At 35.2% G+C, this 15,521-nt stretch overlaps 1 protein-coding gene across 3 annotated transcripts in view; it reads left to right on the top strand.

The window, feature by feature from the left end:
* LOC140965195 (protein C2-DOMAIN ABA-RELATED 7-like) overlaps positions 1-15,289 on the top strand; it is a 16,120-nt gene extending 831 nt beyond the window's left edge. The window contains exons 2-4 of one of the 3 annotated variants that reach the window (XM_073425309.1): positions 11,914-12,009; positions 12,121-12,425; positions 15,069-15,289. In XM_073425309.1, coding sequence (XP_073281410.1) covers positions 11,914-12,009; positions 12,121-12,417 — 393 coding nt within the window. In that variant the 3' untranslated portion in view covers positions 12,418-12,425; positions 15,069-15,289. Of the gene's footprint in view, positions 1-11,913; positions 12,010-12,120; positions 12,548-15,068 lie in introns of those variants that run through there. The other 2 variants (XM_073425310.1, XM_073425308.1) reach the window with 2 other exon arrangements.
* Positions 15,290-15,521: the final 232 nt, after the last annotated feature.

Genomic DNA, 15,521 nt, shown 5'->3' with positions numbered 1-15,521 from the left:
TATATATAATCATTTCGATTCAATCTTTCCACTCGATAAAATTCGAACTCAATTAATTTTCATTCACCCAATTTGTAATAGAAAAATAATTTTGTTCTTCACGTAGCTCGTTCGAATTATTTTATCGTTTCTAAATCAGTACAAAACTCTTTTTTCAAACAATCTCCTACATGAATGAAAATTAATGCATGTGACTAAGCTGACTCGACAAATAGCGTTCTAGCGAAAGATTATTGCATCAGGATAGGTAGTTTTTGACTTTGAACCTTCCTTAGTAAAATATAATCGGATTTACTTGGCAATTAGTGAATGTGGTGATGCCTTGAACTATTCATCGTTTTTTGTACACCTAAAAAATTATATTCACACAATAACATTTCTAACATTTCATAAGGTTCTCACTGTTGTGTCCATTTCGGCTATAAACACCTTTTGGTTTCGCTAGGGTTTTCCATCTTCGAAGCGGCCGCACTTCACACTTACAATGGTGATCTCCTAGGAAAGTATCCCACTATACTCCAACATACGCATTAGTATATCTTAGGAATCATTAAGATAAAACATAGCCTCATGCCCCTTTGTGATCAACACCTCTTATCATAGGAATAAGTTGGAGATTTCTCCAAGGTGTTTCTACCAATCTCGTAATTTAGTTGTCTCTTTTGAACCTAGATCATGGGATCTCAAGTTAACTAGGTTGGGTATCCACTACAAGATTTAATTTTTGGGGTTTGAATCTCATTCTTCTTGATAGACAATTCCTTTGATATATCGGTATTTCTTTTGTAAGTGGATCCAAAAGATTCTTCTTTGATTTTACATATTCAATGGAGATAATGCCATTAGAGATCAACTTTCATACGGTATTATGTCTACGACGGATACCATTATATATATTGTTTTGTGTCCTTCAAATTACTGATGGACTATCACAATGAATTATTATTTAAGCCACTAGCTTATTCCAACAAGGGATTTCTTATAAGAAATTTCGAAGTCATTCGGCTTCTTTTCTAGCTTTGTCTAAAGCTATAAATCCAATTCCATTGTGGATCGAACAATGAAAGTTTGCTTAGAAGACTTCCATGATATAGGCCCACAACCAATGGTAAATACGTAATCACTTGTGAATTTTATATCATTTTTGTCATATATCCAATTTGCGTCACTATAACCTTCTAGGACAACGAGATACCTTGTATATTGTAATCTAAAATTTAAGGTGTATCTTAAATATTTAAGTACCCTTATTATTACCTTCCAATGATCATTACCAGGATTACTTGTAAATTTGATGAGTTTGTTGACAACATAAGCGATATCTGGTCGAGTGCAATTCATGAGATACAATAGACTACCTATGATCTTCGAATACTCTAATTGAGATATGGGTTCACCTTTATTTTTGAAAAGATGAAAACTTGGATCTACGTGTGTTTTGATCAAGGACATATTATTCACATTATATTTTTCCAATATTTTCTCAACATAGTGAGATTGCGACAAAACATGTCCTTTCGATGTTTTGGTGACTTTTATTCTCAAAATGACATCTACTTCTCTCATATCTTTCATATCAAAGTTGTCAACATATTCTTAGTAGTCTTGATGATATTAATATTTTTTCCCCCAATTAATATTATATCATCAACGTACAAGCATACTATCATATATGCTTCAGGTGTGCCTTTGGTGTAAATACATTTATCACACTCGTTAAATTTTAAACCAATCGACAACACATTTTTGTCGAATTTTTCATGTCATTGCTCTAGCGCTTGTTTACGCCCATATATTGACTTAACGACTCTACACACTTTTTTCTCTTGTCCAGGAACCATATACCCTTCGAGTTGTTTCATTAATATATCTTACTCAAGTTCCCAATTGAGTTATCAGTTTTCACATCCATTTGATGTATTTCTTGATTATATAACGTTGCAATTGCTATCAATACTCGAGTAGATGTTATTCTTGTCACTGGAGAGTATGTATCAAAATAATCAGAACCATCCATTTGTCTATATCCTTTGGCTACTAATCTAGCCTTATATTTTTCAATAAATCCATCGGTCTTGTATTTCCTTTTAAGAATTCAATTGCATCCTAATGGTTTATTTCCTGGAGAGAGGTAAACCAATTCCCATGTATGATTTTGAAAATAGATTATATCTCATTAATTATTCATTGCCTCCTTCCAAAAAAGGGCTTCAGGATTTGCTAGTGCGTTACAAACTGTCATTGGTTCATATTCCAACATATAAGTTAGAAAATCAAGTCGAAAGGACTTTGTTATTTTAGCCATGTTACTACGTCGTGGTTCTTGTTGTTCGTTTTGAACTTTACTGCTCGTAGTTTCGTAAGTCCTTTTTTGAGAACTTATTTCTTTGTCTTCTTTACAAAAAAAATTTGTTTCAAATAAGACAACATTCTTTGATTCGATAATTATTCCTTCATACAAATCGATTTTTTTTTTGATTTACGTACCAAAAATGGATATGCACTACTGTTTTTTGCATATAAAATAAATATAAAAACTGTTGTTTTAGGCCCAATTTTTACTTGTTTTAGTTTTGGCACTTCAACCTTCGCCAAACACCTTCAAATTTTTAAATATTTGTAGGAAGGATTGTGGCTTTTCTACAATTTGTAAGGAGTTTCGTCCTTAACTTTGTGTATTATTTTATTAAAAATGTAGTTGTCTAAAAAGATTGATTCCCCCACAAGTTTTGGGGTAATCCTGAACTCAATAACAATGCGTTCATCATTTCTTTAAGAATGCTATTTTTTCTTTTAGCAATAATATTTGATTGTGGTGAATATGGCTCAGTAGTTTGATGAATAATGCAACTTTCGCAACAAAATTCGTCAAATGATGCTCCATATTCTCCACCTATATAACAGCGAATAATATTTATTCGTTTAGTCAATTGGTTTTCAACTCATTCTTGTAGTATTTAAACACTTTGAGAGTCTCGTCTTTGCTACGCAGCAAATAGACATAACAATACTTTGTGCAAACATCAATGAAAGTAATGATATTATATTTTTCCTCCTCTAGTTTGTACAAACTTCAAATCACATAAATCAGTGTGAATTAATTCTAGAGGATTTGTATTTCTTTCCACGGACCTTGGTAAATTTTTCCTCTACACAAATCTCACATTTGTGTTTTTTTATTACGTGAATTGAAGGCAATAAATTTAAATTTACTAATTTATGTATTGAATTATAACTTACATGACCAAATGATCATGCCATAATTCACATGACTCAACCAAGTAAATAAAATTAGTACATTTATTGCTTTAAATGTTACGAAGTACATTCATCGCATTAAGTTTGAAAATGTTTTTTCTAGATAGTATTTTCCTGCAAATATATCATTCTTAACTAATACAAATTTGCTAGAATGAAACACTAGTCTAAATCCAGCCTTGACAAGGGTTGATCCTGAAACAAGATTCTTCTGATAGTCCGGAACATGTAGCACATATCTTAATAATAGTTAATTCCTTGTTGGATGTCATCTTGAAAACCAGCTTTCTAAGTCCCACGATTTTTGACATAGTAGAGTTATCAATGAAGAGTTGTCGTCCACTAATCGGGGTATAGGTAGAGAACATTTCTTTTTCGGCACACACATGCCTTGTTGCTTCGGTGTCAGTGAACCATTCTTTTGGATTGTTCACTATATTGGATTCAAACACAACAACAGAAAGCATGAGATCCATCATGGCATCTAACAATTTCTCATCTTCAATGATGTTCACTTGGTCCCTTGACATCTTTTGATTACCTTTATTTTCTTGGCTATCTCATGTCAAATGGTTAGGATAGCCACAATTATAATAATTTCCTTTAAAATTTTTGGCGTTTTCTTTCTTTGTACCATTTCCTTGGTGCTTTCTCTTCTTGCTGGTGTTTTGTTCCACCAAATTTTTCTTTCGCCTCAAAATTGCTCTTTCTGGCTTTTCTTTCGGATGCCCTATTGTCCTCCTCAATTCTTAGGCGCACAATCAAGTCTTCAAGATTCATCTCTTTGCGTTTATGATTATGATAATTCTTACAATCTTCTCACATAGGAGGCAACTTTTCAATCATGGCCACCACTTGGAATGAATAACTAAAGGTCATTTCTTCCGAATGAATATCTTGTAGAATTACTTGTAACTTTTGAACTTGGGCCATTATTGATTTGGAATCAATCATCATTTCTTCAAATCGGCATCCTCAGATCTATACTATTTTTCAAGTGACTCCCATAATTCTTTTGCCATTTTCACTTGACAATACACGTTGTATAGTGCATTGTCTAGTCCATTCAAGATATAGTTTTTGCATAGGAAGTCGCTATGATTCCAAGCATCAATGGATGCCATTTTTTTGAGTATCTTGTTCACCTTAATCAACATGCAGTAGGCAGATCTTCTTTGAGGAGTTTCGCCAAAACTAAGGTGGTCAAGTAGAAAAGCATTTTTTGTTGCCTCCGCTTGAAATCAATGATGAAAAGTTAGAGTCGTTGTACTTATTGAGTCCATTTTGGTTCAATTATTGTTTTAAGATTGTGAGTTGGTAATTTTTATTTGTCTTTCGAAATATCGGGATAGAAATGGGTGAACCAAATTGCTACGAGAAAAAAAAATCGAGGTAAGAGTTTGACTCTTTTTTCTTAAAACGATATTTCCATGTCCCGATGCTTACGGTTGTTGGCAAATCGTTTCTCAAGATACAACGACTACGACTTCAAAATAGTAGCACTACAAATTTTAAATTCACATGAACTTTGAAAATTTTTGGAACGCTATTAATATGATATACAAACTTTCTCACTTCGAATTCCAAGGATTAAATTTAAAAATCAAATTCCAAGAGTTTAAATCTAGCAAAACTTGAATTTAAGCACAAATGCTTAAAAAAACTCAATCCTAGATGAAAAACTCTCGAATTTAATTCTAAAATTTGAATTTAATCGTACAAACTTAGAAAATCAAAACTCATGTTTTTATATCTTGAAATTTTGTATTTTAAGCGCTAATGCTTAATAATTCGTGAAAACTAAAAAACTACTAGAAATTTTTTTTTTTTTGAGCTATTTTCGAAAATTACTCAAACATATGCATTTTAAAATAATCATTCAACTACTGAATAAAAGTACTGCAATTAAATAAATTAACCATGTCAATTTCCTAAACTACTGTTTTAAAAAAAACTCAAATGTGACTTTCAAAACCTTGTCAAACCATCAACGTATAAAAGATGTAAAATGTATAAAATAAACAATGGTTTACTCGTGACTCATGAACTTATAATTTGCAGAAAAAGTATGGTCCTCGGGTTAACGTGCGTACCCTCAACTCTGCCTACTCAGTCTTCAGCGCCTCCAGTCTCCACATCATCATGCTCACCTACATCATTCTCACCTAGTGAGTCTAAAGACTCAACACGCCTGAAACATCTGCTATTCGTTTTGCTTAAAAAGTACTAGAATTTTTTTTTCAAACTTCTCATAATTCGGCCGATAGAAAAATATACATATATATACTTTAAAAATACCTTGCACCATTTTAAAAACAACCAACTAACATTTAAAAATCTAAAAGAAATAGTTTAAAACATAAAATCGTTAAACTTTTTACACAACCTATAAACATTATTTGAAAAGTATAGCCCATACTATAACCTCTTAAAAACCACTCAAAAGTCTAAATAAAAAGTCGTAAAATCTTTTAACATCAACTTAAACATAAATGCGGAAATAGAAGCGCTAGTCCTCGGGTCATGTGCACCTCCAGTCCAGTCTGATCAGACATCCAAGCCTCCCTCAACAATATTATCATACTCACCTGCACCCATCACAACTCGTGAGTCTAAAGACTCAACACATCATATCCTTGATAACGAGTAATATGTAATACATGTCACATACAACGGTGAAAAATACTTGTACTTAAAATATCATTTTCATCATAAAGCATAAACTTTAAACATAAACATTTTCATAAACGTATAAAATCATAAACATTTTCGTATCATCATAAGCATATACATATCATCCTCAACATATAAATATTCATATTCATGTTCATATACGTGTTTTGTTGAATTCAGATCGTTGATTGTGACTTTCGTGTTCATATACGTGTTGGGCGATGAATCCATCTACATGTAACCGCAGTACTGGGCGGCGGGGATACCAGCGACACTCTCACCGGTCAACTGGGCCTTGTCCTTACGTATTAACATATCATCGTGTTCATATACATATCTGTATCGAAGGAAATACGATCGTCGGGCTCCCACTGGGACCATAACCCTCACGATATCTCCAACATATCATCGTATTAGTCACAATCATATCACATCCTTCAACATGTTATCATCACTTAATAAAAATCATGCATATACGTATCATTTTTATTTTTGAAACCAAGCATGCAACATATCTTTTAACTGTCCAATAATTAAACCATATAAATCCATGAACATTTAAAAATCATAATTTAACATATAAAATTCTTAAACATCCATATTCATTCAAAATAATCACATTAGCATATAAAATAGCATTTAAGACACTGCCATGACGTTTACTAAATTTCAGGTATAAAATGACCGTTTTACCCATGGATGTATAATTTTACGTTTTTGATTTTTTCTTAATTTCTTTGACTCTAACATGTCCCAAATAATTATTTAAGCCTAAATTAAATTCTCATAATTTTATTTGGCCTAAATACTAGGCTTTTTAATTAATTCATAATTAGTCATTTTGAAGGCATTTTAATTCCGAAAAATTCCAAACTTTAATATAAAATTCTTTAATTCACAATGTAGACTTTTTATATTATTTTTGCCCTTGTGAACCATGACTCGACCCCGTGAGCCGTGTTTCGATTATTTTAGCTTTTAAAACCCTAAATTGACCAATTTGTTTCGACCCCGAGCCATGGTCCGATTTTCACGAACCACGCCCGAGCCAAGCTGGACCAACCACTGACCAACACCCTTAGGCACCCCACTGGATCCTAGGAACTCACGGAAACCGCCCCTAGCCCCATAACCGAACCACACCAACTTTCCCATGAAGTGGCCGAGAAACCCATGTAGACAAGGACTCATATTTTGGTGCCTAGGACTCTAACCATCGACTCGGCTCTCAAACCAGCCTCTAAAGCACTCACCTAGGACCCTTAGGATGCACCCTAGCCCAGCCCTTGAACCCCAGGCCGAGCCCTTGACTCCTACGCAAGCCTGCAACCTGCGCGTGCCTCTTGCCACTCTCGGGTAGGAGTCCTTGTTGGCAAGGACTCCTCCCAGCCCACTTAGCTCGAGTCCTAGCCTGGCTAAGAATCTTCCCTCGACTCAACCAAGTCCCTACCCAGGCCCTGGTCCAATCGAACCCAGCCTAGCCGCTAATCCCCCTTAAACCGAGCCCTACCACACCCATGACAGAAAATTGGTTACTGTTTGTTCGTTTCGTGCTTGTGCATCGGTTTGGTGGTGTTTTAGGACTCTTGTGTCATGTAAAAACCGTGCCCTTACCCTTCCTAATCATGGAAGCCTCTTGACTACATAATATACAAGTTTTTGGGAGCATAAACCATGTTTTAACATCACATATGCTTGAAAAACGAAAATATAATCAAGTGCTCTTTTTTTTAATGCAAAAAAATTTTAAATAATTACTATGGTGTGAAAGATGAGAAAAGGAAGAAGTATGGCATGCCTTTGCGTATTTAACGCACAAAAAACTGTTGACATTTGCGAAGAACGGCGACGACGACCTTGGCTTGAATTTCCTTGAAGCCTTCAAATTTTTTTCTTTCAAATTATTGAGTGTGTATGTCGTGTATAAAATTGGGGAGAAGAGATTGATTGTTGTAGGGGATTGAGGCGTGGGGTTGAATGGGGTTTAGGGTGGGTTTTTGAATAATATGTAGTTAATTAAACTTTAATCAAGCTTAGGCCCATTAGGAGGTTATTTAGGTCCATTAGTGCTTAATTAAAATTTAATTAAAATCTTAAAAATAGTTTTGTTAAATTAAGTTTGTGAATTTATTAGCCGATTGCCAAAAAGTTCATATTTTTGTTGAAAATCCAACACCGATAAAAATTTACGCTCCGTCGTATAAAATCACCTAAAAACCCCTTATTTTCAAAAATAGAAAAAAGCATCACTCATATTTTAAATAATTAAAAACAATTATTTAATAAAAACATTTTCTAATTTTCAGTCATCGGTCTCCGTTCCTCGATCGCAACTCGAATATCCTTTAAAAATTTATTTTAATGCAACAATGTAGAAAAATATATTTTAGACATGTAATTATGCACAACATTATTAATTAATGCAATCATAACAATTTAATTAAAATACAAAGAATTTAATAATTGCATGCATGTGGTTCGCGTGGACCTTCGAATTTTCGGGGCGTTACAACGCCCGAATCGTGATAACAAGTACAAATAAGTATCATGCAACAGTGAAAAATACTTTAATAAGAATACATCTCATGATCTTAAAAGCATGAACTTAAACATAACTTGTCAAAGCATAGACGTATCCATAACATATATCGTCATATCAACATATACATGCCCATTTTCTTTTATTGAATTCTTATCATTAGTTTTGACTTTTGTACCAACTCTAATTCGATGGATCCATCTACGTATAACCGCGGTACCTGGCGATGGGGACATCAACGACAATTTTTACTCATCCACTGAGATATGGCCTTACATGTTCGTGTTCGTGTTCGTATTAATCACAACCAACTCCCTTTCTTCAAAAATATGTCATTGTATTCGTCACTTATAAAAAATCAAGCGTATACATACATTTTCTTAAAACCAAGCATGCAACATATTTTCCGTATCTTCATAAATATTCATATTCATAATAAACATAAACATTTAAACCTCCAATTTTTGTTATCAGTGCGCTGCCAGTACTACTAACTCGACCAGGGAGTAAAATGACCATTTTACCCTTGGACCTCAAAATTTCGACAAGAAGCCAACAAAACTTAAACCATATTTCAAAGACTCCCAATCAAACCTCATATGACCCAATTTAACCCTGATTAGTCTCGGTCATAACGACATATCAATACCCAAACAAGACAATAGCGCTAAAACTAATACCCATCATATACTGGATTAGCGCCTAGGCGCTGGCGGTGTAGCGTTGCGGCGCTTAGTAAGAGCCTAGGCGCCGCAGCGCCATGCACCAACGCTGCAGCGCTACAAGGGCTGAACATCAGGCACCGTGGTGCCACCCCGTGCGTCCAAAACCACAAACAAATTCCGAACCCAAACTCTACCCTACTCTCAACCAACCCGAACCAGATTCGAACCAACCTTTCCTAGCTCACCACTGGACCTTCTTGGACCAACCTAACCATTGCCTTTAGCCCTATGCACGCAGCTTACTCGATTCCACCGTGAAGTACCCAATCTATTCACCAACTTGCCCTATCCCGCCATATAGCTTCGATCTACGCTTTGCCTCACCACCAACCTACCGCGGACCATCCCAAGGCCTTGACATGGACCACTCCTGACCTAATCCAGCCCCTGGAATGAATCTTACACGGCTGATTTCCCTTTTCCACCCAATCTAGCCGATATACATCTACACGCCTCAAGTCAATCAACCCTCTCACCTAACCATGACTCGACGTGTTCTTGACCCATGTCCTCCTAGATCTCGACGTTGACAGCCCTTTAGCACTTAGCCCTAAAAGCCCCTTACCAAGAAGCCTGGAAAACGTCAGCACTACAATAAATTTGTTATTCAACAATGGTCAAACAACAACGGTTTTATTGAAAAACCGTTGTAATTTATATTTTAACAATGGTTTTAACAAAAACCATTGTGGATTACCGTGTTTTTTGGACAAACCACAACGGTTTTAACGAAAATTGTTGTGGATTAGAGTGTTTTTTGAAAAAAAAAAATGATTTTAGAGAAAACCGTTGTCGATTATCGTGTTTTTTGGACAATCGACAACGATTTTAGCTAACCGTTGTTGATTAGCTTGTTTTTTTTTTTTTGGAAAACAACAACGATGTTAGCAAACCGTTGTTGATTAGTGGAAAAACAACAACGGTTTTAGCTAACCGTTGTTGATTAGTGTATTTTTTTAGAAACGTCAATGGTTTTAGTGAACTTCTGTTAATTAGCGACGGTGTTAGACAATATTTAGCGACAATTTTAATAAAACCGTCGCAATTTTTAAAATAGAGACGGTTTAAACAAAAACTGTTGCTAATAGCGAAGGTTTTATTAAAACCGTCGTAATTTTTAAAATAGCGATGGTTTAAAAAAAACTGTAGCTAATAGCGATGGTTTTTCCAAAATGAAAAACCGTCGCAAATTGTCTATAAATATTCGAGTTTTCGGTCCATTTTCCTCCATACAGCTTCACATCTACAATAAATTTTTCTCTCTTAGACGATTTTAGTTTCGATTTAAGGTAAGTTCTTCGTTTCAATTCTTGGTAAATTTCTAAATGTTAGTTAAGATTATGAATATTGTTAGCTTAGTAAGTTTGTAAGTTTTTTTGTTAGATTTATTAAGTTATAAAAGTAATTTTTTTTATTTTACTGAAAAAATTAGCGACGGATTATATCTAAACCATCGCTAATTAGCGACGGCTTAGTCCAAAACCGTTGCTAATTTTAGCGACAGTAGATCTTAAATCGTCGTGAATGAACGGCGGTTTAGTCAAAACACGTCGCTAATTTTAGCAACAATATATCATAAACTGTCGCTAATTTCGAAAAACAGTCGCAATATCAAGCTACGACAAATGAGATATAGGTGTGCCTTTGCGTGTATAAGCTCGTAACCGTTGAGATATTCGCGTAGAACTTGCATCAGAGAGATGGGGAAGGAATTCTTTGCAAAACTTGAGGAAATTCGAAGGTTGCTGTGGTGTTATTCTTAAGTGGCTGCTGATGAATGAGGAGTGGTGGCCGAAGTGCTTAGGGTTTTTAATGGTAGGTTTAATATAATATTTAGTGTATAATGGGCCATTAATTAAAAATAATGAGGTTAAGTAAAATTTTTGGCCCATTATGCATTAAATAATCTCATAAGGCCAAAAACACTCCCGAAAAATATCTCATTTAAGAATGTTTTTGACATATTGGCTGAATCCTCAAAAAGACCCACGACTTGTTAAAATTTACATAGCGGTCAAAAATATGACCCGGCGAGTAAAAATACCCAACCAAAGCCTATTTTCGAAAATCACCTTTAATTACACCATATATTAAATAATTAAAAAATATTATTTAATAAAAATATTTTTCCTTAATTATCCATGATCTCCGTTCCTCATTCGAGCACGAAATACTACTAAAAGCCTTAATGCATGAAACCTTAATAAAATCATGGAATAAAACACCTATTCATTCAATTATCATGCATTAAAACAATTAAACACATATTTTAATAAAACCCTAGATTTCATGCAGTCAGGTTACGTAGTTCGAATTTCTTTGACCTAACAATTTGAATATAGAACTAAACTTAGAGAGTTAAGAGAAGAAGAGAAAAATAGTGTTTTGAATGCAAATGAATGAAATAGTATTCGTAGAAGATGAAAAGCCTTGAAACAAAGAGATATACATCTTCACGAAATGATGCACCGTTTCACTAATAAAATGACTCATTGTTTCGGCCAATCGTGGCAACTCTTCATTATATTGTTTCGGCCAATCAATTGAGGTGCCAGCATTTCANATTTTTCATTTACACTAATTAGTAATCGAAAATTAATTTGGTTTGTCACGTACGTAGCTCGTTCGAATTATTTTATCGATTCTAAATGAGTACAAAACTCATTTCCAACAAAATTCACATGACCTAATGCATGAATGCTCTTAAAATTGGAACAGAAAGTGAAGACAAGCGTTGTTAAGGACAATTGCAACCCTGTGTGGAATGAAGAGCTAACCATTTCCATCAAGGATCTAAATGTTCCTATCGTGCTAGTAAGTTATTACGATCCCACTAAATTTGTATCTCGATTATTTATCACACTCCAACCTAAATTCTCTAAGATACCGACAGAATGTTCTCCACCTATGTTGTATATTTTTCAGTCTGTATACGATAAAGACACGTTTACGGTAGACGATAGCATGGGAAACGCAGAGATAGATATCAAACCCTATGTAGAATGTCTGAAAATGGGATTGCAAGGTCTGCCTGATGGCACAAAAGTCGATAGGGTTCAACCGGGCAGAAACAATTGTCTGTCGGACGAGAGTTGCGTCGTTTGGAACAAAGGGAAGATGACACAAGACATGATTCTAAGATTGAGAAATGTTGAACGTGGAGAAGTTGAAGTTCAAGTGGAGTGGGTTGATCTTCCTGGCTGTAAAGGCCTAGGCTTCTAATTAGGAAGGTTAAGGTTTGCTTATATATATTTTTTCATTTTATTATGTTGTATTAATATTGTTGATTTGTTATGCTTATGATTGCATGCTTCAAATTTGCTTATGTTTTACATCTTAGCTTAATACCTTTTCTTTGGTCTTTTTGTCTTGAAAACATTCATTTATGGCTCCAATAGTCAAATGAAGCATTCATCTGTAAAGGTTAAAACGATGAGCTGCCCGTTGGCCCAGTTCTTTACTTTATCATCTTAGAAATAACTTTAGCAAATATTTAGTTCAAAAATATATTTATTATACAATAGTTGTTATTTTTTCCTAAAAAAAAAAATTAACAGTTTTGTATTTGTATATTGTAATCAAAATAAAATTTTTACTTCCTAAAAATTTGTAGGTTTTTAATAAGAAGCTGAATCTCTAAACGCTACATTTCTTGTACTTGGTTGTAGTCTTTGTAGAAGTATTTTTCGAACATTCAAACAATTATTTTTGGAGATGGCAATCGGTTTTTTTAGAGAATTTGTAGAAGTATTTTTCGAACATTCAAACAATTATTTTTGCTGATATTCTTCAGAATTTATACATTCAAACAATCGATTTTTTTGGAGAATTTTCCTCCATAGCATTCTTGACCCCTTATTTTCCTAGTAGCTTTCCCTCATTCCATAACACTCCCTCACCATTGGAAAATTCTGAAGAATATCAGCAAGAAAATCGTGAGCCTTCAACCAAGAAACAAGAAAGAATATCGCTCCGTCTCCTCTGCACCGTGCCGTCGTAGTGTTTGTTTTTTTATTCAAACAAATTTCAGGCATGTATATGTCCTTCTTTTCTCTTCAATAAAGTCATATTAACATTTTAAAACATTTTATGTGAATAATTTAGAAGGCAAAACCGAATTTGGACAGCAACTCCCCAAGAAAATCAGCACAGAATTTCGGCCCCCACTTGTTCTTCACAGTTTTGTTGTTTTTGATGAATTCAGGGTTTGGCTCGATTCCAGGCATCCAAGGCTGCACCTAGGCACGTACTAGGGTTTGTCAAGACCATGTTGGTCCATTAGTTCAAGTCCCATGCATGCTGGAAATCAGAAATGACAGCAACTTCCCCAAGCATGTCCCTTTTGCATTCGATTTTTGGTCTTGCTGTCAAAGGAGATGTTTGCCGATCTTGGCTGCCCTAGGGGTTATAGCCATGATTATAACCTCTCCTTGGCATGTCTAGGACGTGACCAAGATGCTCTTTTCACGGCTTGGTTGACGTCCCAATCGGTTTTTAAAACAAACACCACAAATGTCCCTCGGTTTCATTTTTTCTGCTTGTGTGAGTGAGAGTTTCGACTTCAATGGTTTGGGGTGGACCTTGGTTGGCATCTGGCCCTTAGCCCTCGTTCACACCATAACCCTTGATGTCTAGATCGTGCCATGGTCAATCAATGGCCACTGAAACGGTCCATGACAGCAAGAACGATTGCAACTCCCCACGCGCGCAGGTTGGGCTCTCGGGTGGGAATGTTAGAATGATTAATGGGGTGGTTTGGATTGTGGCTGGCCTAGGGCCCTTAGCCATGGTTCAAGCCAACCCTTAGGATGTTGGGAAGAGGCTCTGGTGAGTGGTTCAGGCCCCAATGGCCATTAGCCTCGCAAACGACGCAAGGAAACGCTAACACAGCTGCTGTATTCTTTTTGACAGCAGGGTGTGCTACGGTTCAGAGGTGGATTTCGAGTTCTTGGTTGGCTTTTAGCCTATGGCCTTGTACTGGATAGTACCTCATCATGTTAGGAAGGTCATGTTTTTGGCCGTTTGTGATTCGGTTAAGTTTAGAGGTCGTACGAGAATTTACGGTGCAATGTGCCAAAGTGACTATCCAAAGAGCGTTTCATGTTGTGGCCTCCATTCACTAAATTTCGAGTACTGTAAATTTAGGAGCATTATTTCATCATTTTAAGAGTATTTTAATCATGACTAAACGTTGGTTCAGTGTTGGTACGGGTTGGCTCGGAGTCATGATTAAATACTAAGTCAGTGGGCGTAATTGTCTCGTTTCTGGATTCAATTACAAAGTTTGGTCAAGTAAATCATTTGCATATTTTTCATGACATAATTTGGTCGCAGCGAGCTTGGGAACAATCCAACCCCTTTGGTAAAATAAATACAGGATATTTAATTACGTTATTTGATTATATTACGTGCAAAATATTCATTTTGAGATTTATGCGATATTGCTTGTGGTCACTTTACTATCATGGGATTATTACTTCACCCGGTCGCCAGTTACCGGTCAGTTCAGTTTTGTACCACCCAGTATACTGTGGCATTAGTCTGATCAGACGATTATTATTTCATCCGGTCGTCAGTTCAGTTCAGTTCAGGGGCCACTTGCTTATAACATAATCTCAACAAAAAATTATTACACGTTATTTTATGACAGGGCTCTACGGAGCAAACATTTCACTTACTACTTTCAATTCAGTTCAGTTCAATTATGCACATAATATTAATTATTCATGATGCGATTTTCAGTTCAGTTATGCACGTATTTCATTTACTCATGACATGATATTTTCACCTTGCATGCGATTTTATTATTATTACTTGTTATTTACTATATATGCATGCTGAGTCTTTAGACTCACTAGACTTGATTGTTGTAGGTACTGATGTCGGAACCGAGGGAGGGGACCAGTGAGCTAGCTTGGGTCGACAGTAGTGGAACCCGAGGACCTCATTTTCAGCATTTACTATTTTTAGGCTCAAACATTTCTTTCTTTCTCATTGTTGGATTATTTTAAATTATTATTTTGCAAACAAACATTTACTTCCGCTGCTATTTTGAACATCAAACTTTATTTATCAGTTTATTTATGAATGAAGCATTTTAATTAATGAAAAAGAAAATTTTTAAATTTTTCCGCAAATTTTCAAGTACTATTTTGAGGCCTCTACATGTGGTATCAGAGCAATGGTTTTGAAAAGGGTTGTACTACTACTGACCTCGAGAAGGTCACGAAGTCACGTCTTCGGTCTGTAAGTTTTACATTTATGCATTCTATTTAAAGCATGAATTGTTTTAACTGCAAGTTCTCATGAATTATTTTTACGCTCCG

Source organism: Primulina huaijiensis, chromosome 18 (genome assembly GCF_012295235.1).
Source record: "Primulina huaijiensis isolate GDHJ02 chromosome 18, ASM1229523v2, whole genome shotgun sequence".
Lineage (NCBI taxonomy): Eukaryota > Viridiplantae > Streptophyta > Magnoliopsida > Lamiales > Gesneriaceae > Primulina > Primulina huaijiensis.
The sequence above is the reverse complement of the archived record's forward strand: the minus strand, read 5'-3'. Positions and strand labels throughout refer to the sequence as shown.